Source organism: Vitis riparia, chromosome 5 (assembly GCF_004353265.1).
Source record: "Vitis riparia cultivar Riparia Gloire de Montpellier isolate 1030 chromosome 5, EGFV_Vit.rip_1.0, whole genome shotgun sequence".
NCBI lineage: Eukaryota > Viridiplantae > Streptophyta > Magnoliopsida > Vitales > Vitaceae > Vitis > Vitis riparia.
In genome coordinates, this window is record NC_048435.1 from 19,896,296 (window position 1) to 19,923,140 (window position 26,845).

A 26,845-nucleotide genomic window follows, 5' to 3' on the forward strand; every position below is an offset into this window, starting at 1 on the left:
GACCACGACAAATCTGCCTATAAACGCACACAATGCATGGTTCATTAACCTCATGAATGTACTTGGTGCATTAGTTAGACCAAAAGGCATTACCAACCACTCATACAATCCATATTTAGTTTTAAAGACAATTTTCCATTCATCACCCTCTTTCATCCTAATTTGATGATACCTACTTTTCAAATCAATTTTTGTGAAAACACATGATCCATGCAATTCATCCAACATGTCATCTAGCTTAGGAATTGGATGTCTATACTTTACCGTAATGTTGTTGATAGCCCTGCAATCAACACACATCCTCCAAGTTCCATTCTTCTTAGGCACAAGTAGCACCGACACCGCGCATAGACTCATGCTCTCTCTCACATGTCCTTTGGTTAGCAACTCCTCAACTTGCCTTTGAAGTTCCTTTGTCTCCTTCGGATTACTCCTATAGGCTGGTCGGTTAGGAATTGTCACACTTGACACAAAATCAATTTGATGCTCTATTCCTCTAATAGGTGGCAATCCACTAAGCACATCGTTAGGAAACACATCCTCATATTCTTGCAACAAAGAAACAACAAAACTAGGCAAAGATTCGTCAAGTTCATTAGTATTAAAACATACCTCTTTGTACAAGAGTACAAATATAGGGTGGTTTGTATAAAAGGGCATTCTTAACATCACTCACCTTAGCATAAAAACTCCCTTGTTTTTTTGTTTTTCTCTCATTTTTTCCACTCTCTATTTTCTTTTCACTATCTTTTTTCGTTTCACTCTCTTTCTCATCATTTTTTTTTTGAACTCTTAGTGTCATAATTTTTTTGCTAGTCATTCTTTCTTTTCAATTTCATTTGATCTTCATGCACTTGTCGTGGAGTCAACGGTACAAGAGTAATGGTTTTATTGTCTTTTACAAAAGAATACCTATTCTTGAACTCGTTATGATTGACCTTTCTGTCAAATTGCTAAGGCCTACCCAATAAAATGTGACCCGCATGCATTGGAACAATATCACAAAGTACTTCATTCTTGTACCTCACAATTGAAAAAGAAACCAACACTAGCTTATTTACCTTAACCTCTCTACAATCATTCAACCACTGCAACTTATATGGTCTAGGGTGTTTCAAGGTAGGTAAATTCAAATTTTCAACTAAAGTAGTGCTAGCCACATTAGTACAGCTCCCCCCATCAATGATCATACTACATGCCTTATTGTTGATGTGGCATCTAGTATGAAAAATATTCTTCCTTTGTTGTTCCATGTCATCCTTTTTAACTTGGGCACTTAAAGCACGCCTAGCCACAAGTGACTCACCCTCCACTGGATACTCCACATTATCATCACAAGCATCCTCCAATGATGGCATTTGGTCATCATCTTCCTCACTTTCAGTTTCCACCTCTCTATCAACACGTGCGATCATGGTCCTCTTATTTGGGCATTGTGAAGCTATATGACCTACTCCCAAACAACGGAAACACTTAATATCACGATTACGAGTTTGGGATTCATTTTTACCTTTGTTGACATTGGGAGCTTCATCTCTCCTTTTTGGTGGTTCGGTTTTGGACTTGAAAACAACCCATTCATCTTTCCTCTCATTTGACCTCCATGAAGCAGAGGAGCCTGGATTTTGAAATGACCGAGTTCATTTTCTTTTAAGCTCCCGTTCCACCTTTATTGCCATGTGCACCATGTCCTCTAACTCCACATAGTGTTGTAACTCTACCACGTTGGCAATGCCCCGATTCAGCCCATTTAGAAACCTTGCCATAGTAGCTTCTCTATCCTCCCCTACATTAGCCTGAATCATCTTCTTGTGACAGTCATCCATGCTCCAATAGCTTTGAGTGAGACTCTGTAATTTCTAATACAAGTCCCTATAGTAGTGACTAGGGACAAACCGCCTCCTCATGGTGGCTTTCATTTCCTCCTAAGTCTCAATAGGCCTCTCATAGTTTCTTCTTCTATTCATCACAAGTTGATCCCACCATATAATAGCATAGTCAGTAAACTCAAGCACAACTAGTTTTACTTTTTCTTCTCCTTGGAGTAGTTATGACACTCAAAGATGAACTCCACCTTCTTCTCCCACTCCAAGTACACTTCTAGATCATTTTTCCTTTGGAAAGATGGTATCTTCATTTTGATGTTTCTTAGGTTTCTATCAGCCTCATTTTGCCATCTTGGATCTCTTCGGAAACCTTTACCACACCTTTCTCCCCTTGGCGCAAACATGCCCTCATGGTTCAATGAAACTTGATCCTTTTCATCTTCAAACTCATCCTCATGGTAGTCATCAGAATCATAAACGCGCGTACGCCTTCCTTGCCTTCTAGCATTAGGGGCTCTTTGGGTACGCTCCTCACGCAAAGAAGCGATAACAACGTCTTGCCTATCCATTCGATCCTGAATATCATTAAACACCACGTTCATGCGTTCAAATTGTTGTTGCATAGCCTGCAACATGAGGGATGACTCCTCACCTCCTTCCCTATCTGATGTTTCACCCCTGGAAGACATATTTTTGAAACTACAAAAAAATGTTAGAAATAATTCCTCACAACACAACACTCCCTCACGTGCTTGCACTCAAATTATGTCACTCACACTCGTGTTTCACTCTTAAATTGGATTTTTCTCGATATTAGTCTCACACTCTCTTGTCTTTTTCCACTCGTAGCTTCCTCTTTTCAGTTTTGCTTAAACTAATAAACTTGATTAAGAAATTCAACTTGTAGTATTTAAACTAATACCAATGGCAAGACAATATAACAAAAACACTAAATCAAAGGAAGATGACAAAAGAAAATAATATTTTGATTTGAGAGAATTGAAACTACACAATATTTTTTTTTTCTATTTCTTTTCTAAAGTTTTTTTTTTTTTTTTTGAGCTTGGTACACGATTTTAACCTAGTGCACGTCAAAAAAATAAGAACGAGGAATAAAGAACACAAAAAGAACAAGATAGGATGATAACAAGAAACAAAAGATAAAGAGATAGAAAACTGATTTTAGAACCTGTGCTCCGATACCAAATAATGCAAACCTTAATCGACACGCTTGAGACCTAACAAACAGTATTGGAATAATTGCCCAAGAAAGCTAAAATACGGATTTTTGATAGAACCCTAACCTAACGTTTATAAGTGAAACGTGAACTAAAAGTATAAGTAATAGACCTTGACCCAATGATTACGATGGAATCACGAACCGAAGGTATAAAGTTTGAAAGCCACAAAGAAGAATCCCTAATAAGTTCACAGTTCTTGAAGAACCAAAAGAAGAGCAAAATCTCACATTTTCTGATTTTGTTATTCTAAATTATCCCCTATTACAATGAGTGCATGCTATTTATATGTCATGACTGAAAAAAAAGGTACTAATTATTAAAACCTTAAATAAAGTTGATTTGGTCTTAAATTAGCAGATCCAAAATAGGAAAATAGTTAAAAAATGTTCTAAATAATAAAAACCTAAAATTAAGGTAGATTTGGCCTGAAATTAGAAGCTCTAGAATAGGAAATAACTGATATGGAGCTGAAAAGTCAATCAGTCATTAATCCACACCATAAATCACACTCAATCAAGCCAGATTAGCTCTCAATAGCTTGGATTAAATTTATTACACCTTCATCTTCCTTTGGGCTAAACTTGAAATGTCTTGCGTTAGAATCAACCCAAATCTCTTGAATTAGCCCATTAAGTGCTTCTTTGATCTTCTTGAATCTTGCTTTAGTAATAGGCCCAACTGGAACATGCAATGGATCCTTGAATGCTTGTTGATTCTCATCACATGTGGTGGGTAGTTGGTGTCTTTTTCTTTGGTTTTTGGAAATTCAATGCCGAATATTCAAGGCATTTGTGGAGCAAAGTGTATGTGCATGAAAGATTTCATGGATGAAAATCCCCGCATGCATGGCCACTTTTGTGAGCCATCCTAAGCTCTTTTTCCTTGAGTTATTGTTTTTATTTTTCCTCTCCTGTCTAGTATCGTGTTCTCGATTCCGGATGCACAATTTTTGGTTTGTTTTTATTAATTTCACTTGCTTTTCATATTTTAATTTTTCTTTTAATAGAAAATTGTTCGAGTAACTTTGGTTTGCTTTTAAAGATTGATTTTAAAATTCTATTTTAATGTTTAATTCCTTAACTTCTTTTAATTCGTCCTTAGCATTCCTAATTTACTAAAATCTAATTTTAATAAATCATTTGTTGCCATATTTCTCTTCCGACATGCATTTTCATATTTTCTTCGAATTTCAACATTTTTATTGATTTTCTCATTTTTTTTTTAATAAGCGTGAATACAATTCTATATTTTGAAAAATAATGGAATTTAGAGAATTAATTCATGCAAAAATAAATTGGGCTTTGGTGGTGTAGGGACCTCTCCTGAGCGGACACGTGGCAGATCACAAGGCACTAGTAATTGTCATCCCAAGCAGGACCCCTGACCATATTTTGCAAGCAATCATTACTCATCCCGCCAAAACCACACTCAAAAGGACATCCCCAGGTCTTTTTAGGTGACCTGCTACCCCCTGCCTTGTGCCGCCTGCAGAATGAAATGACAAATGAGACGACAAGTCGTCCCACTAATAATCTCTATCAGCCGCCTAAAGGATAATGATTGTTTTGCCACCCGTTGAGCAACCATCATGACTGCGAAAGTCAAGGAACCCCCTCCCCCCCATCTTTGATATGACAAGGCTTTAGACACTATAAAAGCCTCTCGATGACTCAATGAAAAGGGGATAAGGGGGTATTCATTCCAAAAAACCTCATACGCTTTATTGTCAATTTGACTAGAGCTTCGAAGTGTGTCTGGACAACCTGTCCAGACATCTTTTGCAGGAGAGTGGAAGCAAGCATTATTCTCAGTTGAGTGGGCGAAGGAATCAGAAAGCTATAGTACTTCCGGGAAGTCCCGACCTCAACAGGTGGGGCCCAACATATGAGACATTTGATTGTTGATTTTTTATTATTATATTTGATCGAATATTGACTAATTTTTGCCTTAATATGTGACATGCATACAATTATTCTATACTTGTTCATTAGCCTTGTTTCCATGATAGCACATTATCAATTCACTGCTCAGTTACACATCCTATCTTCTCTCATTTATTTGATCACTTTCCATTACTACTTTGGTCATAATACATTTTTTATAGTTTATTTGGTATCCACGATTAATCAATCAGTTACCACACTTACCTTAACTGATTAGTAGAGACAATTTTTAAGGGCTTGAAGGGATATTACAGCTTGTCATCATACTTTCCCAAAAGGTAATCTAATCCTTGGACCCATACTTGGTTTTTCACGTACCTGTTTTTTCTTCAAAGTCACACTTAGGGTTTTTTTTCCTCTTATTTTGTTTTTCCTTTAAAAATAAAACAAAAATAAGTGGCGACTTAAAAAACTTTTCAAAAATCAAATTTCAAAATAAAATGTGATTCTTATCGGAATGGAAACACATGTGAGAAATATGGGGTCCACACATATGTGTTAATATCATCTACTCGATGCATTGAGAAAAAAGGAAAAAATTACATATAAAAATTAAGAAAAAAACACTATGCCAAAGAAAAAATATAGAAAAATCATATAATTTTTTAAAAGTTCTTTTATTATAAAAAAAATAAAAAACAATTAAACATTTTTCATCATTTTCTTATTCTTTTTTGACAATCCAAACGAAAAATTAAACATCCTATCTTTGTCAAATTTAATACAAAAACATGATCTATCAATTTAAAATTTAAAAAATATATGTATGAAAAAAATCTTCGTTTTTATTATATAATTATGAAACTTGTTCGGTTCTTAATAAAATTTAAAATTAGAATAAAAATTAAAAACAATGCAAAAAAACACATTAAATATTATTTTAAAAATATTACTTTGAAGTATTTTTATTTTAAATGATAAATTTAAATAACAAATTATACTATCATTATATTTAATAATTGTAATGGTAAACCCAAAATTATGATTTAAAATTTGAATGTCAATAATTATAATATATGTGGGCTACACTTTATAAATGTCTTGACAAAAGAAATGAAATAATTTAAATGTTTTGAATTTTAAAAGTTTTTAATTAAAGAATATTTTTAGTATTCAAGCTTATTATTCTCTTCCTCAAGAATTATGAAAAAAAGATGAGCTTCTTAGACATCCAATCCACCCTATACTATAATTCTCTATAAAAATTTCTTTTGTAACCCACTTTCCCTAATTTTTTATTTTCACGGATTAAGTTAAAAGCATTTCAAAACACTTTTCGTATGTGATCTAGTACTAAATATGTATACATAATAAAAAAATTAAATTATTGTGGACCCCGCATTTCAGCTCATGCATTTCCCACTCGATGGCGAAACTCACTTTTTGTTTGAAAAATGATTTTATTGATTAGGAAAAATGACTTGGAGTCGCCACTTATTTTTGTTTTATTTTTAAAGGGCAAACAAAATAAGAAAGAAAACCTTAAGTGTGACTCCTTATTTTGGAAAAGGTGGTCTGCGAAAAATCGAATCGGGTTCGGGGGTCAGGTTACTTATCAGGAAGGTACGGTAAGGACCGTAACACCCCTCTAAGTCCCTAAAGTGGGTCTCTACTAATAAAATGAAACTGACGCGACGATCAACGAGAAAGTCAATGGATATTCACCTAAATCATGCATAATATGAGAATCAAAACACGCAATAGAGATTGACTAGAATGAGAGTGGATGCGTACCTCGGCCACAAGCCACAATACGCTATCAAGAAACGAGATTAGTGCACAATTAATGAATACAAAGCATAATCCATGCATATTGGAGTGCAAAACGAAGCTCAAGCAAAATATATTAAGCACGACAATTGACAGTCAAAAGGGATCAAACATAGGACCCCCAACAAAGCCCAATTTATTGTTCATGAGCTAATCTCACAAATCCCGTGTTTTAGAATTATGAAGGAATCATTATTGCTTATGTAAAATCAAGAAGATCAGAAGATTATTTAGGAACTGAAATGTGATTAAAACTATTCGAGTGAAAACTAGATTCTTGGAGTTTATTTGAAAATTGGAGTATTTGGAATTAAATTTAAAATATTAGAGCTTCGGTAATTAAATTGAAATTTGTTAAAGAAAATGAGAAATGGACTTTAGGAAATTGAATTGTGAGAACATAGACTTTTGAAAGTTGAATTTGTAATAATAATGATAATAAGATTTTGAAAGTTTGAATTGATAATAATAATAAGATTTTGAAAGTTTGAATTAATAATAATAATAATAATAATAATAATAATAAGATTTTGAAAGTTTGAATTAATAATAATAATAATAATAAGATTTTGAAAGTGTTTTGGGTTCCATCCCCATCACAAGCCCAAGTCTATGAGCCCAAGTCCATTCATTAAAAGAGCTTTAGGCTCCATTCATTAAAAGAGCCTTGGGCTCCATCTCCATCAAGCCCATCCTAGGAGGCCCAAACAAACATTACCCATCCGGCCCAAATTAAAAGAAAAGGGCTTAAGACCCACATGAACCTACTTAAGCCCACAAGTCAATACCTTGGGAGCCCACCAACAAAATCCACTACCTAAAATATCCACCCAAAGATCAAAAGATGGTTTCACTTTTTTTTTTAAAAAAAATTCCGAGTTGAAGATCGGTGGTGGCAGGTTGGCGGTGAAGATGGTAGAACAAAGCTCCAAATATAAGAACCTAAATAAACTCATATCATCCTCACCCTATATATCCATCAATGAGCTTAGAAATAAGTTAAAAAAAACAAGCATGGAGTAGAGAAAAGAAAGTACCCGGAGATGGAAAACAAAGAGAGAGGACGAGAGGTTGAAGAAAGGTCTATTTGGTGCCCGTTTTCCTCTCTTATCCCCAGATTTTTTTTTCTTCCTTCAATGCATGTGCTGCCCAAAATCTCCTCCAATGCATGTGTTGCCTGGTTTTCCTCTCCAATGCATGTGCTGCCTGGTTTTCTTCTTCTCCCCTAGCTGCTGCCCGGTTTTCCTTTCCAATGCATGTGCTGCCCGGTTTCCTTCTTTTCCCCTAGCTGCTGCCCATTTTCTCTCTTCAAGATTTTCTTTCTCAGATTTTTTTTTCCTACCCAAAAACCCCTCCTCCCCTGCTGCTGCCACTTCTCTTCTCTTATCATTTTCTTTTCCCCCCTCCAATCTCCCAACTGCTCCCATCCTCTCCATCATTTCCAATCTCACCCACTCCCCTAAAAAAAAAAACAATATTTTTTTCATCCCTCTCCAGCCAACAAGGGGGTCTATTATTAATAATTATAATTTAAACATCAATTATGCTTAGAGAAGATGTATTAGTTCATATTTTTATAATAAACACAAAAATAGTATGATTTTTATAAAAAAAAATATATAATTTATAATTTTATTATAATATGATAATTCATATTAAACTGAAAATATTTATTTTAAATCATAAAATTATTTTAATTTCTAATAAAACAGGAATTAAATTTAGAGTTATTCGAGTTTTAAAAACTTAATTTTTGAAAATTGATCTCCTATTTTTTTTTGGTTTTATTCAGATAAAAATACCTTTATATTTTATTATAAAAATAATTATTTATTTTAAGACCCACGTATAAATATTTAAAATAATAAAAAAATATTTATATAAAAAATAAATTACTTTTTAAGAAAAATTACGAAAAGATCATATTCACAGTTTAGCATTATTTTATTCATTTTAATCAAATATTTTTTAATTTTAATTAATATTTTATAAATTAAATTTATAATATTTTAATAAATTAAAATAGAAAAATTATTTTTAAAAACAACTATATTTTTGTAAAATACTAAAAAATCGGCGTTTAGAAAATAAAAATAGAAAATGAAAAGTAGAAATTTATTGCGAAATGCGAATTGGCTTCTTCAACCGTGCATTTAGTGTGATTAGACATTAGATCAGACCAACCGAAGGTACCGTAAAAACTTGGCAGGAAGCCTGGAACGATGGTGACGCATGACACCAAAGTCTGCTAGAAAAATTTATGGCTTTGACAACTGCTGCCCACTCTCATCCGCTACACGAATGCCACGTTTAGGAGGAAGAACAAATTTTCTCCTCCCCAAACAGCCACTTATATAGCATCTTTGATCTAGTATGTTACACATTACATATGCAGTCTTATATGTTAAAAATGCAGAGGGTTTTGGGTAAGCCTTTCCTTCGGTTGTTGATACTACTCTTGCTTCATATCCATGAATACAGATGCTGCATCGAAGAAGAGAGGAGGGGTCTAATTGAAATTAAAGCCTTTCTAAAATCCAACAACGAGAATGCGAATCGTCTTCTCCCTTCATGGGTCGATGACGAGATGAGTGACTGCTGTGGGTGGGAGCGAGTGGGTTGCGATCCAAGCACAGGCCATGTGACAGAGCTCTCCCTCAACGACTTGAGGAAAAACGCCCGTTTGGAGATGTTTCGAGGGTACAATGAAGGGCATTGGCAACTGTATTACGAAGACGACAAATTTTGGTTATTGAATGTCTCCTTGTTTCTTTCTTTCAAAGAGCTTCGAAGTCTGGATTTAGCTGCCAACTCATTCGATGGCTGGACTGGGGATGAGGGTATGTTTTACTTCCCACCCTCAATTTCAACCACAGAATGGGAAAGCTAGGACGCTTTTTAGTGGTTTTCGCAAAAGTTTTTTATTTTATTTTATTATATGTAGCGATTTATTTTTAATCATTCTTCTCATTTTTATAATTATTTTTTAAAACAATTTTTTAAGTAAAAATAATTGAAAACAAACTTATTTTCTCTTTTCTCTTTTTTATTTTTTTTATTTTTTATTATTAAAATTATTTTCTTTTCCATTCTCAGGTATCAAGCCCTTAAGGTTTTTACTTGGAAGTGTTTTTGAAAAAATAAATCTAAAGTGTTGTTTATGTTTTAAAAATAACATTTATATTCGGAATTTTATTTTTAATCATTATTTATATTTATATAATTATTTTTTTAAAATAATCCTAAAAAAAACAAGCAAAGCAATTAAAAGTAATTATCCAAAAACATTTGTTTTAACAAAAACCAAAAACTTTTTTTCTATTTTTTGATTATTAAATTTGTTTTTTTTAAGAATAAAAAATTGTTTTAAAAAGTTGTTGTCAAAATGAGTCTTACGGAAAAAAAAAAAATTATTTTAGAACAATTTTTAAAAATGGTTTGAAAACTTAAAATATTTTAATCTATTTTTAATAATTTTAAAAATAATTTTTATATCTAATTTTATTTTTAATCATTCTATTCTGTGTTTGAATAATTATTGTTAGAACAAGTTAAAATATGTTATCATTTTCACTTTTTTAAGAATTAAAAACATAATATATATATATATTTTGTACGGAAGAACAAAAAAATCTGTCTAAATAGACACCCTTTAAATTTTGCATTTAACACCTACGAATGAGTTCAAAAAATTCCCATTATTCTTTTGAAGGGTTTGAAAGGCTGTCAAGCTTGAAGTTGGAGACTTTGAACATCAGTGCTAATGAGTTTAACAAAACCATCATGAAATCTTTGGGTGCAATAACATCGATTAAGACTCTGGCTCTTAGCAAAATAAATTTGGATGGATCATATCATATTCAAGGTATGTGGTTTGATTGCATTATTCCAGCAAGGTCAAATTATATCCTGAAACTTTCTAGGTTAGTTCATTTCTGTTTTCATTGACTCTTTTTGGTGCAGAGTTAGCAAAATTGAAACATTTGGAAATGTTGGATATGAGTGACAATCTTTTAGGGGGCTCCCCATCAATGCAAGGTACACATTGCATAAAACCTGCTCCAACATGACAATGCTATTTTATGTAGCATCTTAGTGCATGTTGGATAGGCTTCTTATTTTTTATTTTTAAATACAAAGAGTGTTATACAAAGTAGGAATTTATATATAAAAAATACATATCTTGTCTACTTGAAAAAACTTTTTAAAAACTTTAAAATTTAGAAAGAGTTTTTAAGAATACAAGGTGAATTTTTTACTTTTTGTATGGAAGCTTTTATATTTGTATACAAGCTCAACCAATAAGTCACATGATGAATTTGTTGTATGCTAATTGTTCATACATTTGCAACTTCATAGTCAATTTTGATTTAGTAGTTCGAGTCCATTGTTGATAATTCAATGTTATTGACTCATTGTTTCACTTGGTTGCATCTAGTGGTTAGGAATGGGATGAGATTTCCTTTCCCATTTCATCCTAACTTCATAATTTTCAAGGCTGCATTTGGATGCCTAGGAGCACTTGGTACAGAATGGTTAAAACATGAAGTCTGAGACCTCAAGAGATTATTGTTCCTAAAGGAAGAAATAACTTCTCACTAGATTAATTTTCGAAAGGATGAGTACAACTTATGTAGATACAAAGTTGAATAGGCTATAGCTAATTTAGGACTAATCAACGAACCTAATTACATGCAAATTTCTAGGGAAGAAATAAAATATATAATTATACAATATTTACGAATCAATTATGTTCAACACTCCCCCTTGAGCAGGTGCAAAGATGTCTTACATTCCTAACTTGTCTAGATTTGATGGAAAACCAGATTTGGTAAACCATTGGTAAGGATGTCTACTTAATGCCTTGTTGAGGAGATGTATGGTTGACAAATCTATCAACAATTCACTTTCTTTTTTATGAAGTTTCAATCTACTTCCACATGTTTGGTGTGATCACATGGACTGAGTTATGAACTATATTTATAGTTGCCTTGTTGTCACAATACAACATCATTTGTTCTTTTATATTAATCTTAAGATCTCCGAGTATAATTTTCAACCATAGTAGCTCACAAATGCCCTTGAAACATTATTCTCTTGCCCGGGCCTATCTTTGGATACTTGATAATTCTATACACAATCTCTATATGAGACTTAAGTGGAGAATGCATAAATTGACTCACCACACTTATAACATATGTTATATCAGGTCTAATATGTGATAAGTAAATTAGCTTCCCCTCTATTCTCTGGTAGATGCCTTAGTCTGCCATAGGTTCTTCATTATTTTCCCTTCAATACTTGTGGTTTGACTCTATAAGGGTATTACTAGGTTCGCACCCTAGCATGCTAGTTTCTTTGAGTAGATCTTGTGCATACATTTGTTGAGAAATTAAAATTCCATTTTTGATCTTGCAATTTCTATTCCTAAAAAGTACCTTAGACTACCCAAGTCTTTGATATCAAATTCCTTTGCTAGTTATGACTTTAATTCTCCAACTTCTTCATAGTAATTATCACTGATAACAATGGTATCATCAACATAGACAATTAAAATAGTTACCTTACCAAGAGGGGAATGTTTGAAGACTAGTGTGTGATCACCTTAGCTTTGATGATAGCCCCTCTTTACCATTGACTTAGTGAATCTATTAGACCAGGTTCTTAGATATTGCTTAAGCCCATAGAGTGATTTTCTAAGTCTGCACACTTTGTTTGTCCAAGATCTGCATATGAATCTAGGGGGAACATCCATGTATACCTCCTCTTCTAGATCTCAATGGAGGAAGACATTCTTTACATCAAATTGTTTCCAAGGCTAATCAAAGTTAGTAGCCAAAGATAATATAATTCTGATAATGTTTATCTTTGCTATTGGCAACAAGGTTTCTTTGTAATCTATATTATATATCTAAGTGACCCTTTAGCAACCAAGGTTTCTTTGTACCTCTCTATGGGCCCATTAACCTTGTATTTGATGGTATAGATTCACCTACATTCCATGGTTTTCTTCCCTTTCGACAAGTCTAAAACATCCTAAGTTCTATTCTTTTCCAAGGCTTATAGTTCTTCATTCATGGAATCTTTCCATGGTTTACTGTTTAAGGCCTCTTGGACTGTTTTGGGAGTCTCATTAGAGGACAAATGAGTAACAAGGGCCCAGTATTTTTATGATAGTCTCTCTAAGGACATAAAGTTTGAGATAGGTTGTTGGGTGCATATTGTAATTCCTTTCTTAATTGCAGTAGGCAAATCCAAATCACTCTTAGCATCAAGACTAGGATTAATATTTCCATTACTTGTCACATTTTCAGAGATTGGAGCATGTGTAGGTACTGTAGATTTTTTTTTTCTCTTGAAATACACGTTGAAATCAAGTGCTTCAAGTCTCTTGTGTTGACTCTTGAGTTAATGAAGTTGCAACGTAGGTTTTGAGGAATTTGAGTTCTTATCAAGACTTGGGGAGCTTGGACCAGTTTCAATGGATAGACTTTCAAGTTGATTTTTGGGAGCTTGTTCACTCTCAAAAGGAGTAGGATGAGAATAAGAATAATCAGAAAGGTTAGATGGATCATAAAATATAGTATAATAAAATCTTATCTAAAAGGCGACCATAATTGTGCTCTACAACCTTACCAGAATTAGAATCTTACTCTAAAACCTGACTAGAATCCCATCAACTATCTTCCACAATCTTGTTACTTTCCCCTTAAAGATAGGTTTAAGAGAAATAAGGTTTGTTTTTAATAAAGGTAACATCCATGGTGATGTATTTCCTTTTGGTGGAAGGATGGTAGCATTTATATCCCTTTTGTGTGTGATAATACCCCAAGAAAATACATTTGAGAGCGCCTTTGGATCAAGTTTGCTTCTCAAGTGGTTATGAACATGAACAAAGGAAACATACCCAAATATTTTTGGAGGAAAAGAATCAATGCCTTGAAAATTTAGGAAGAACTTTAAAAGAGTATCCATACGAGATTTGAATTCAAGAACTTGACATAGCATACAGTTTATCAAATAGGTGGCTGTTAGGATAACTTCACCCTAATATATTTTAGGAGCTTTCATTTGGAATAGAAGGGACCTTGCAACCTCTAGTAAATGCCTATATTTCCTCTTAGCCATCCCATTTTGTTAGGGAGTATCAACACATGATGATAGATGAATAATGCCTTCATTTTAAGATTTGTAATCAAGTCATTATTAAAGTTTTCATTCTCATTGTTAGATATTAGTGTATTTTGACTCCAAATTGTATACTAATGAGTTTCTGAAATATATGAAAGATAGTGGAGACCTCACATTTTGATTTTAAGAGATAAAACCCAGGTGGATTGAGTTGCAGTCATTCATAAATGTAACAAACCATCAAGATGGTAAATGATTTAGAATACGAGAAAGATCTCAAATTTTTTAATGTATCAAGCCAAATGGAGAAAGGCATTTAGGATTTTTGATTGGAATTGAAACTCGATGGTGCTTAGCAAGAACACACACCTCACAATGATAATCGAGACTGCCAATGTTTTCAATCAAAGATGGAAACACCTTTTTCAACAATGGAAATGGAGGATGTTTTAGACATCTATGCCAAAGTCAAATTTGATTAACTTGTGGAGAAGAGGTAGAGACCAAGTCTTGAGACTTTGAAACTTTTGTCTTTCAATTAATATCTAGGTTGTATAGTCCATCATTTTCCTTAGCATGTCTAATCGTCCTTCTCGTTACAGTCTTGAAAAATATAACCAAAAGAAGTGAATATAACTGAACGATTCAAGTAGTTAGTGATTTTTCCCGTTACAATCTTGAAAAATGTAATCAAAAGAAGTGAATATAACCAAACGATTCAAATTTTTAGTGATTTTTCCTATAGACAAAAGGTTATAGAATATATATATATATTTTTTTTTTTTGATAGGCAAAGACACAGAAAAAATATATATTAATAAGATGAGGGTGCTTAACGGACAACTCAAAGCATACAAGAAGTATACAATAGTTGCCAAAAGGCAAAAACAAAAGAGAGAGGGGTTTAAAAAGTTGATTAAAGAATTAGGCCCTTCATCTATGCATAGCTTAGCCCATGACCAAAAGTTACTAACAAAAGAATATTTCAACCTTTAAGTTGAGAACTCCTCAATTTCAAAATATTTTTTTCCTTCCAAACCATCCAAAAGAGACACAAAGGGGCTGCTCTCCAAACCTTTCTTCTCTTCTTGCCCACAAACGAGCCATGCCACACAAGAAGGACCTCTTTAACTGACGAAGGAAGAACCCATAGCACACTAAAAAGGGTAAACAACAAGTGCCACAAAATCTTAGTCTTGGTGCAATGAATTAGAAGGTGATCGATGGTCTCTTTAGCAACATAACAAAGGAAACATCTATTTGGGAGTGACCATCTCATCTTCTTTAGTTGATCCAAGGTTAAAATTTTACCCCATGAAGCTTTCCAAGCAAAAAAACCAACCTTAGGGAGAGCACAAGAGCTCCAAATAATGCTGTTTGAAAACGGGATTGTACTGCTGCCCTCTAAAGAGCTATAACAGGCTTTAATAGAAAACAAACTATCTTTGGCCTCTTTCCACTGAACCCTATCCTCCATGTTAGTGTGCACCTTCTTCCCTTGTAAGGTGACAAGGAATCTCTACCCTTGTCTCGAACTTCTAATCATTAAACAGCCTAGAAAGACGTGGATCCTAGCCTCCCTCCTCCCTCGAAGCATCCCACACCTCTGCCACCCACTCCTCTTTAAATGCCACCAATGCAAACAATGAAGGGAAGGAAAGCCTTAATGTGTCATCACCACACCACCTATCATCCCAAAATCTCACTCTTCTATCATCCCTCACGGAGAAAACAAGATTGCTCTTCATTAAAGGCCATTCCTTCCGTATTTCTTTCCAAAACCTCACACCATACCCCTCCCTTACTTCTCGGGTATACCATCCCCCTTCTTCCACCCCATACTTCCTAATAATTACTTGTTTCCATAGAGTCCCCCTTTCTTCTGTGAAGTGCCAACTCCATTTACCTAATAGGGCTCTATTGAGGTTAGATAGATTTCTAACACCCAAACCACCCTTCTTTTTATTAGAACAAACAACCTCCCACTTTACAAGATGAGACTTCTTCTCCAACCCTCCCCTATCCTAAAGAAAGTCCCTTTGAATTTTCTCTAGTCTCAATCTAACCACTTGTGGCATATGCAAAAGGGACATGAAATATATGGGCATACTTGATAAAGTGCTCTGAACGAAGGTGATCCTCCCTCCTTTAGAAATAAATTGCATTTTCCACATGGCAATCCTCTTTCAAAATCTCTCCTCCACCCCATCCCAAACTGCCACTGATTTATGAGCAACCCCTAAGGGGAGCCCCAAGTAAGAGGAAGGCAGTGCCCTCACCTTGCAGCCAAGTTCAAGGGCTAATTCTTCTACATTCTCAACCCTTCCTACTGGAAGGATTTCACTCTTATCCAAGTTGATTTTCAGCCTTGAAATGGCTTCTAACCACATTAATATCCAACTCAAAAAGACCATCTGCTTTGTAGAATCCTAAAAAAACACCATAGCATCATCAACGAACAGCAAGTGGGTAACTTGAACCCCATCTCCTCCCCTTCCCCTAACCCTGTAGCCAGATAAGAATCCCCCACTCATAGCTCTATTAATAAGGCAACTTAGGGCCTTCATCCTAATCACAAAGAGATAGGACAATAGAGGATCCCCTTGCCTCAAACCCCTAGTGCTTTGAAATAAATCCGATGGAGTGCCGTTAACCAAGACTAAAAATGATGCAGAAGAAATGCACCATCTTATCCAGCCTACCCACTTCCCCCCGAAACCCATTTTTCGTATCACAGTTAGCAAAAAATTCCAATTTGGGCGGTTATAAGCCTTTTCTATGTCCAACTTGCATAACACCCCACTCTCATTCCTTTTTAACATAGAATCAACAACCTCATTAGCTATCAACGCGACATCAAGAATTTGCCAAATGCGTTTTGTGTCGGACACACCACCCTATTGACCACCTTCTTCAGCCTATTAGTTAGCACTTTAGGCAATAGCTTGTAAAGACCTCCCACGAAGCTGATAGGTCTAAAGTCTCTAAGGTCATCTCCACATTTTTTTGGGATTAAAACCAAGAATGTAGCATTTAGGCTCCTAACAAATCTTTCCCGCTCATGGAAATCTCTAAAAAAGCCCATAATATCCTCCTTCATGAACTCCCAGCTAAACTGCCAAAAAGAAATGGAGAAACCGTCCCGTCTAAGAGCCTTGTCCCAGTTCAGCTCGAACAGGGCAGAGAAGACCTCCTCTTCGTTGAAAGCTTCCTCCAATCCTCCAACATCCTCAACCCCAATTCTTTCAAATTCCAACCCTTCTAAGCTAGGGCGCCAATCTCCAGATTCCGTCAACAGATTCTAAAAGGCCCTAGCCACCCCCCCTTTAATCTCATTTTCCCCTGAAAGCCAAGAACCACTAATTTTAATCTTAGCCAACCAATTTCTCCTTTTGTGGGCATTTTCCATCCTATGGAATTAGCTTGTGTTTCTATTTCCTTCCCTCAACCAAACTTCTCTTGACTTTTGTCTCTAGGAGACTTCCTCCATGAGAACCCATTTCTTGTAATCCTCCCTTGCCTCCTTTCTAGCCTCCACTTCTTCCAAAGTTAACTCTCTTGATTTCTTCTACTCATCCTAGAAAGAGACCTTTTCTAAGGCCGAAGACTTATTAACCCCAATCTTCCCGAAAACATCCTTGTTCCATAATTTTAGGTTGGTCTTAAAATTAAAACTTTGCCACTAGCTTTTCAACAAATCTTTGAACCCTTCCTCATTTAACTACATATTCTCAAAATGAAAAGGGGTTGGTCCTCTCCTCACCCCTCCTCCATCTAGAAAAATAGGGAAGTGATCAAACATTGGTCTAGGGAGGGTGTACTGAACCACCTCATTGAAATGACTCTCCCAATCCTCAATGACCAAAAAACGATCCAGTCTAGACATGGACTGGTTATTCAACCCACTACTCCAAGTAAACGATCCTCCTTGCAGGGGAAGATCTCTCAAATCCAAATCATCAATCACCTCTAAAAACCTCCTTATACAACATGAATTTTAAGTCAAAATGGGTTTATTTTGATTATGTCTTATCCAACTATAGAAGGAAAAGATCCATCAATAGTCTTTATTTTTTGTTTTCCAGAACATGTGGAGCAAGTGGAAACAATTTTGAAAAACTAGTCATATGTATGATGCACTTGAATCAATGATCCAACTTGTTAGTAAAACAATCCTTAGAGACATTTATTGTATGGATATTACCTAATTGACCCATAGAGCACCTTGAAGCTGGTGTAGAACTTGGATTGTGATTTCCAAGTTGATTCAACATCCTTTTAGTTTCTCTATATCACTCTTATTGAGAAAACTTATTTCTTAGGATTCTTCTACAAAAGTACTATGATGTGTTTGTCTAGTTTTCAAATCCTGATTTCCTCCTCTTGTACTTGTTCTCTTGTTCCCATATTAGGGCCTTCCATGATGTTTCCAACACATAGTTTTAGAGATTTATGACATTCTTAGGAATTTCTAGGATTTGAGAAGAGGAGATGGAAATTTTAAACCAGATGAAAATGGGACTATTATAAAGCTCAACAATAGTTGGCAAAAAAGACCAAAGAAAAAATGACAATGAAGGCCCAGAAAAAAATGACACAAACCTAGAGAGAATTGTTATGTGCTCTGATACCACAAAAGAATGAATAATTTCTCACTATATTAATTCTCAAAAGGATGAGTACTACTTACATAGATACAGCCATACAAATCAATTACAATATTTATAAACCATTTATAGTCAATCAAATCCGTACATGGTTTGTCAAACTCCCAACATTTCCGAAGGATTCATTTTTTAACCACATTTGAGGTATAAAAAATGAACAGAATTCATGGTTTCTTAGTTCATAAAGGAATTAAGGTTGATAAAAACAAGAATAGAGCTATTATAGAAGCACAACCACCAAGATGAAAAGTGAGTTGCAAAGCCTATTCGGTTAAATAGATTTTTCCAAGGAGATTGATTTTTAACCATACATGCCAAATTCAGGCATTCTTTCTTTATGAAAGTTTTGATATGAAGAAGAATCAAATTCGGGACCATGCCATCATCATTTACTTCCTCAATGTTGGGATTCTTTCCTAAACTACCAATTTTTAGTGTATGACAATCTTTTGAGAAGCCATCGTTTTTAAATGATGACATTCAAATCATTTTCTTAAATGATGATTTTAAACCAATGACTGAGATCATCTTTTTATTATATGTGGCAAAAACACACACCAAGAACACAACAAGTTTATAGGTAAAATGCCCAAGCCTTATATTCTTAAGCACATGACTTGGAAATATAACTTGTGGCCTTCTTTGTTATCCTCATTCAATATGTTGTCTTTTAAGTACTCTATGATTGGGTCCATCTTGGTGGGCTCAAGTTGCTCACTTCAATGACTTCACTTGCAGCCTACATGAGGGCTGAATTATCCAATATTCAGTAGTCTCATACTCAGTTATAAGTTACAGCTGTTGGAAAAAAGTTTGGATAAAACATCGGCTTGCTCTTCCCTTGGTATTTAATAGACATCCATTTCCATTTCCTGGTAGCAAGCGTCCTTAGATCCTTCATCTTATAAATGTTGCTGACCTTATAGATGAGAAGCTAAGAGCCACTGAAGATTGGTAGCTTCCTAGGCACCCAGCTGCTGAGTGCGCTTGAATTCTGCTAGAAGAGGCCTTACATCCATCCCCATTGTTAGAAGGTGGGAAGCTTAACTTGATATCACTTGCACCATGACACTTTTTCTGAGGAAATTTGTATGAAGCTTGATCCTGCCTCCTTTCTCTGAGAGAAACATAACTTTTGTTCATATTCATCATTAGGTCAAGTTGAGTAAATATGGACTGAGAGGCCATATAGAACTCATCAGCTGGAACTTTTGTTCATATTCATCTGTGCACCCAAAACTTCTTGCACTTGTACAGAGCAAAGAAAGAGTGGCAAGAGATAAACCTATATATACCTATATATATATCTAGAATTGTGAGGCATCTGACCTAAACTTGAATCTGTTTCATGTTGGAAACAAAGGTAACATGTCCTTAAGTGCTGGAAGTTGGTTTGGACTGACCATAATTTCTCTCTTCCTAAGTGCCTAAGGAACATACCTGAGCTTACTTCAAAGGTGAATTTTAATGGGTTAAATTTCACTTCATGCCTAGAGGCTATAGAGTACTATCTAGATTCTTCCTTGAGATATTTGAGAATGTTAAGCTCTAATTTTTATTTATTTATTTTAAATTTTTATGAGTATATCATCAATGTAGACCTCTATTGTTTTACCTAGATACTATTCAAACATCTTATTGACCAAAAATTAGTAGGTTGCTAAGACATTATTTAGGCTGAATGGCATGATTGTGCAATAGTAAAGATTACTCTCCTTAATAAAGGACATATTAATTCTACTGGTCTGGAGAGGATATAGAGGGATCTTATTGTACTCAGGAAGGGGTCCATAAAGGATAATAGCTCATGCCAAGCAATTAAGGTTATCACTCGGTCAATGCATGGAGAGGAAATTAAAAGAAATCCTGCAGGCCTTATGGAGGTCTGTGGAGACCATACAGACATGGTATTTTTATAAAAACTAAATTTTTTGTCCAATGAAGGTACTGAACCTCTAGTATGAAGCCACCATAATGTGTCTTTCAACCTTCAAGTGTATAATGCCTCTTTGGGACAAACTTGAAGTTTGCATTTGTTTATGTTAGATTCTTTGCAAGAGGAGCTCAACAACTTGGACAGTAAGGGTTTTTAGTTTGAGAGGGAAGTAATAGGGAGTAAGAGGTGAGAGACAGTTGCAGAAAATGGCAATAACCTTTTCAAGAGTCTCAAAATGGAGAATGCAAAGGGTCAACTTTTGAGATGGAGGAAATTAGCTGTCAGAGAGCAAAATTCTTATACCCATATTTTTCCTGGTGACTTCTTATGCCTATTTACAAGGGTTTTATTGGATAGCAACTACTTAAGTGACACAATATGTAGCAATAAAATATTGCCATGTGCATGTGAGCTATTGAGATGGTGTAGTGTAACACGTGCACAAACCAATTACCCTCTCTAACCATTTCAGGGATGACTTTTCTACCACTTCCTATATGTGACACCAATTGTTGAAACCAAACTTGAGACCTGTGGTTTGCTTGTAATCAGACAATTTGAATTCTCTAAATACCTAGCTACAAGAAGCATGCCAATGGGGACATTGACATAAAGCAAACATTAAAGGAAAGAAAATGGGAATTGGTGGTTAAGGTTTTAGATCATTTTTTTCTGGACAGGTTGTTAGTTATACCTTTTATTCATGGGCCATGGTTAACCCCTTTTCCTTAGGGGTCAACACTATTGCCTTGTGTTGAACCTTATGTAGTTTAAGTGATGAGCCTCATCTTGACTTACAAGTGAAGCTTGCCTAAAACATAAGCACCTACAAACTTCTCCTTGCATTGCCCCATATTGGATTAAAAAACCAGAAGTAGAAGTTTGGTTTGGCTAAATTTCTATCCTGGATCAACAAAATACTTTTATGATATCGGCATATGTGATTGGAACAATTCATGAGAACTAGCTATTCCAGGTGTCTTACAACCTGGTGAGTTACCACCTGTGCTAGAAAGTCTAGATTTCTAGCATAGTTGAATGTTTCTTTTGTGAAGGAAAAATAACTTTATGCATAATGGCCAAATTTGTTAAATTGTGTCAAACTAGATTCCTCCTTCACCTTTTAATTCATAACAAAAATCACTTGATACTCTAAGGTTAATTATAAAATGCCAAATATTTTGGCCCTTAGTGCTAAATTGGATGTTTTTAAAATTTTTTTTTTATCCAAAAAATAACATATTAAATAACAATTTTTTTTTGTTACAAATGGATCCAGAACAATGGTAGAAAGCAATGGCTATATATTTTTGAAATATGTTCTTTTCTTGCAGGTTTTCAAGGGTTATTTATATTGAAAAACTTGACGATGCTAGACCTCAACAATAATTTGCTACACCAAGATGACCTATCATTTTTGAGTGCGCTTAAATCACTTGAGACTCTAAGTCTTCGCTCAAACAGATTGGGGCCACACTTTCCCATCAATGGTATTTTTGTCGATTACATGCTCATTCTTCATTAATGTGAGGAATCCTTTATAATGTGACATCTTCTCTTATTTTGTGCAGAATTATCTGCTCTCGAGAACCTAAAAATGTTGGATCTTAGTCTTACTGGACTTGGATATTCCTTAACACTTCAAGGTAAAAACTAAGGCCACCAAACTTGCCTACTAATTTTGACTTATTTTGAGTTGAGAGAGCTAAGGTTTGGCATATTGGAACTATTAGAAATATTACCTTTCACTTGGCATTTTCGTTTTGCAACAATAGAGACAATAAGTGCACAAATAAAAACTAAAAGAAAACCTAAATTGCGTATATTTTCTCACCTTATTGAGTGATATATAAGTACACACTGATACACATTCTTATATTCTTGAACCATTAGGTATGGCTTCGTTTTTGAAGACCAAATATTGAAATATTAGGTATGATTTCATTTTTAGAAACTAAATATTGGTAGAGGTTTTATTTAGAATCTTCAAGGGCCTCTAGACATGCACCCATCTCTTCTAGGAATACCCATTATTTTTATATAATATCCACCATTATAGGAACTCCAAATGTAAATATGAAGGAAAATATATAAAGGCTAGTTACGCAACAAGATATCCACATATCTATTGAGTTGTTTTACATTTGTAAGGGTAAGGACATTGACATAATTTGTTATTGCTTTTACGACAATTCAAAGCATATTATGATACATTGACATTTCACATAGAGTTACACCTACAATAACTCAAAGCAATGAAAATCCAATATAGATAATATTATCTACTAGCTAGTATTGGAGTGCATGATATGCATTACATACTAAAATCCTTCAAGTTTAAACTTTTAGGAAAATTTGTTGTTCAGCACATAGTAGAAACTAACCATAAAAGATAATAAAGGAATATAATCTAACACTTGATTAATTTTCCCACTCTAATATATGAATTATACAAGGTCCTAATTTTATAACTAATTAAGCATCCCTAATTATAGTAAACAAAAAATTTGACTCTATCTCAAATTCCTAATTCGACTCTATTGTTAATAAAAGACTTTAAATCAAATACAACTATTTTTTATGAGACTTTTACAATGACTTAACAAGCAGTTTCAATTTCCAAGGGCTCTTTTAAACTTGATTTGTAACTCTATGTGGCACACGTAATATTTTAGCTTCTCTAATAAAGTGATATCGTGTGTCAATATACTTGCTTTGTTCATGTAATTGCGGATTCTTTGCTAATATAACATTGACTTGTTACTCACAATGATCTTCATTAGTTCTTCTCATGACATATTAATTTTTTATTAAATTTTTTTACTGAATTGATTGACAAACGCATGTAATTGAAGGGAACTTAACTTCACAAGCTAATAGTATCTTAACATGTTGCTTCTTTGAAGTCCAAGTGAATGTAGTGTCTCCCACAAAAAATGTAAACCCAGTAGCACCCTTTTAGTCATCTAAGGCTCCAACTCAATCGCTATCATTGTGTCTAAAAAGTTTGAAATTACTAAAAGATTAGTAATATCGGTCATAATTAAGTATACCTTTAATGTAATGATGACTTCTTTTGGTGATCTTCATATGAATCATTGTTGGTGTTTTCATGTAATAACTAACAAGTACAACTCCAAAGGGAATATCTAGCCTAGTACTTGTGAAGTAACACAAGCTTCCTACTAAGCTTTTGTATGGTATTGAATGAAATTTTTCTCCTTCACAATCAACCATTTTAAACTTCTTGAGAACTTTTTTTTTGTAGAAACTTAATAAATTGCTGAATGAATATTCTCATATATCTCAAGGGTATTTATACAGGGTACACAAGGCTATTTTAGGATAGCCAACCATACAAAATAATTGATACCTATGTAGAATAAATCACAACTATACAATCGATTGTACATAGTTGTACACACAAGTGTACACAACTGACTCTTTTCCTCAAGTTGGTGCATAGATATCGCACATGTTCAACTTGGATAATGATGCATAGAATGGACCATATCCACCAACTGATCTGTACTCTTGATGTAGGGAACCCTTATCATGCCAAAATCTAGGTTATCCTTCATGTGGTTCATGTCAAGTTCAATATGCTTAGTTCAATTGTATTGTATTAGATTATTTGCAATTTCAATAGCTATTGTGTTATCACAAAAGAGCCCCATAGGTTTCTTGGGGCTAAACCCAAGCTTGCTTAAGAGAATTTTTAGTCAAGTAAGTTCAGTAGTTGCATGATAGGGTGCACGGTATTCAGCTTTTGCACTAGAAAATCAGATTACATTTTGTTTCTTACTCCTCAAAGTCACCAAATTTCCTCGTACAAATGACACATACCCTAAGGTAGACTTTCTATCTAATCTGGATTCGGCAAAGTCAGAGTTTGTGTAACCCTCCATATCTAGATATTCGTGTCTAGATAACATAATACCTTTACTTGGAGAGGACTTCAAATAGGTCAGGATATAATTTACTACATTTGTGTGTTGGTCACTCAAATTATGCATGAATTGACTTACAACACTAATTGCATATGACAAGTTAGGTCTAGTGGGAGTTAGATTAATTTCCCCATTAGTCTCTTATATCTTTCTTTGTTCGTTGGAAATTGATCAAAGTTGATAGATAAGCCATGATTTATCTCAATGGGAGTATTTATAGGTTTGCAAGCAAAGTTATTATTTTCAGTCAAGAGATTTAATGTATACTTCCATTGTGAGAGGAAGAATCCTTGCTTGGACTGAGTCACCTCAATACCTAAGAATTATTTTAGAGCACCCAAGTTCTTTATTTCAAATTCCTTGGCTAAATAGGTTGGAAGCTTCTCTATTTTTGCCGAGTTACTACCTGTAACAATCATGTCATCAACATAAACAATGAGTAATGTCATCACCATCTCTCTTATAGAGCCAAGTGTGATTTGTCATCACTTGTTTCAAACCATACTCCTTCATCAAGTAGCTTAACCTGCTAAAACTTGCTCTTGGTGACTGCTTCAATCCATACAAAGCCTTTTTAAGTTTCCATACCTTACTTCCTTTTGATGTAAACCTCAGGGGGGAGGGGGGAATGGCGGTGTCCATGTACACCTCTGCTAACAAATCACTATGGAGAAAGACATTCTTTACATCAAACCGTCTTAATAGTCGGTCCAAATTGACCATAAGAGATGGTATGACTCTAATAATGTTCATCTTAGCCATATGGGCAAAGGTCTCTTGATAGTCAATTCCGTAAGTCTTGGTGTATCCCTTGACAACCAATCTAGCTTTGTACCTGTCAATTGTTTCATCTAACTTCTACTTTACTGAAAACACCCACTGACATCCCATTGTCTTCTTTTCCTAAGGGAGCTCGACCATCTCGTAAGTAGAGTTCTTCTAGAGAGCCTTCATTTCTTCTACCATAGTAGACTTCCATTTAGGATCTTCTAGGGCTTCTTGAAAATGATTAGGAATAGATACAAAGGATAACTGAAGAGCAAAAACAAGGTAGTCTTAGATAGGCGATGATAAGAGACAAAAATAAAAAATATGATAGACAACATTAGAGGATGATTTTGAGAAACCCAACCTATCAAGTTATTTACGATCACAAAGAGGATATCTCCTGTCTTGTGTACCATCTTGTGGATTCAAGGTAGCAGTTTTGAAAGTTGAAGGTGAAGGAACATATACCTCAGGATTAGTCTCGAAAAAGTCATTTGATGGTATGGTAGTATCATCAAGAGGAGTATTGGAGCCTAGAGGGGGTATGACAGTAGCATCCTTGTTCTTCTTTGTATAATCTTGTCAAAATAATTTGGTTGGTTTTTCATCCTTTTTTTTCCTAGATGCATACTCAGGCGCCATAGGGTAGGGAGTATCAAAAGACTCCTTCTTTCCCAAATTAGTTGAATCCTTTTCCCTAACCTGAAATCCATAACTTTTTCTCTTCTAACTATAACCTTTTCTCTTCTTTATTACTAATCTCCTCTTAAAGAGGAATTGGAGACACGTTCCTAGAAAAATATGACTCTTTCGCAGAATTGAACATCCATAAAGACATAGTATTTGTCAATAGGAGGATGAAAACATTTATAGCTCTTTTGGGAATTAGAGTAACCAAGAAAGATACATTTAAGAGCACAAGAATCAAGTTTATCCCTTTAATGAGAGTGTATATGAACATAACATACACAACCAAAAACTTTAGGACAAAGATTCTAAGCGGGAGGAATAAAGTAAAATTGTGATCAACATTTGCAAAGGAGTTTGGTAATTAATGGCCCAAGTAGACATTCGGTTGATAAGAAAGATTACAGTTATAACAATCTCAGCCCATAAATGTTTTGGAATATGTATACTAAAGCATAAAGCTCGAGCCACCTTTAGAATGTGGCGGTTTTTACGCTTTTCTATGTCATTCTATTGTGGTGTGTATGTATACGTTGTCTAGTGGAGGATTCCATTTTCTTTGAATAAATCAATAAGGGTCTGATTTAGAAACTCACGACCATTGTCAAAGTGAAAAACCTTAACATGAGTATTAAATTGTGTGGCAATCATTTTGGAAAATTGAGGAGTACCATGTAGAACATCATTCTTAGACTTAAGCAAATATACCCAGTTCACCTTAATACAATCATCAATAAAAGACACAAATTATTCCTGACCTGAAGTAGGAGTAGAAAAAGACCCTAAACATCTGTGACAACATGGGTAAAAGGAATTAGACTTTTATTGAGACTTATTTTAAAAGGCATGCGATGATTTTTAGCATAAATGCATTGTTGACACCTTAAACTAGAAACTAAAATATTTCGAAACAATTGAGGAAATAA

General features: G+C 34.5%; 1 protein-coding gene across 3 annotated transcripts in view; it reads left to right on the forward strand.

Annotated features, from left to right (window-relative positions):
• The first annotated feature begins 9,012 nt into the window (after positions 1 to 9,012).
• LOC117914675 (receptor-like protein 13) overlaps positions 9,013 to 26,845 on the forward strand; it is a 47,175-nt gene continuing 29,342 nt past the window's right edge. For 2 of the 3 annotated variants that reach the window (XM_034830105.1, XM_034830106.1), the window contains exons 1-5: positions 9,013 to 9,620; positions 10,493 to 10,645; positions 10,744 to 10,818; positions 21,849 to 22,004; positions 22,086 to 22,160. In XM_034830105.1, the coding sequence (XP_034685996.1) occupies positions 9,170 to 9,620; positions 10,493 to 10,645; positions 10,744 to 10,818; positions 21,849 to 22,004; positions 22,086 to 22,160 (910 nt within the window). In that variant the 5' untranslated portion in view covers positions 9,013 to 9,169. The remainder of the gene's footprint in view (positions 9,621 to 10,492; positions 10,646 to 10,743; positions 10,819 to 21,848; positions 22,005 to 22,085; positions 22,161 to 26,845) is intronic. The other variant, XM_034830107.1, reaches the window with a different exon arrangement.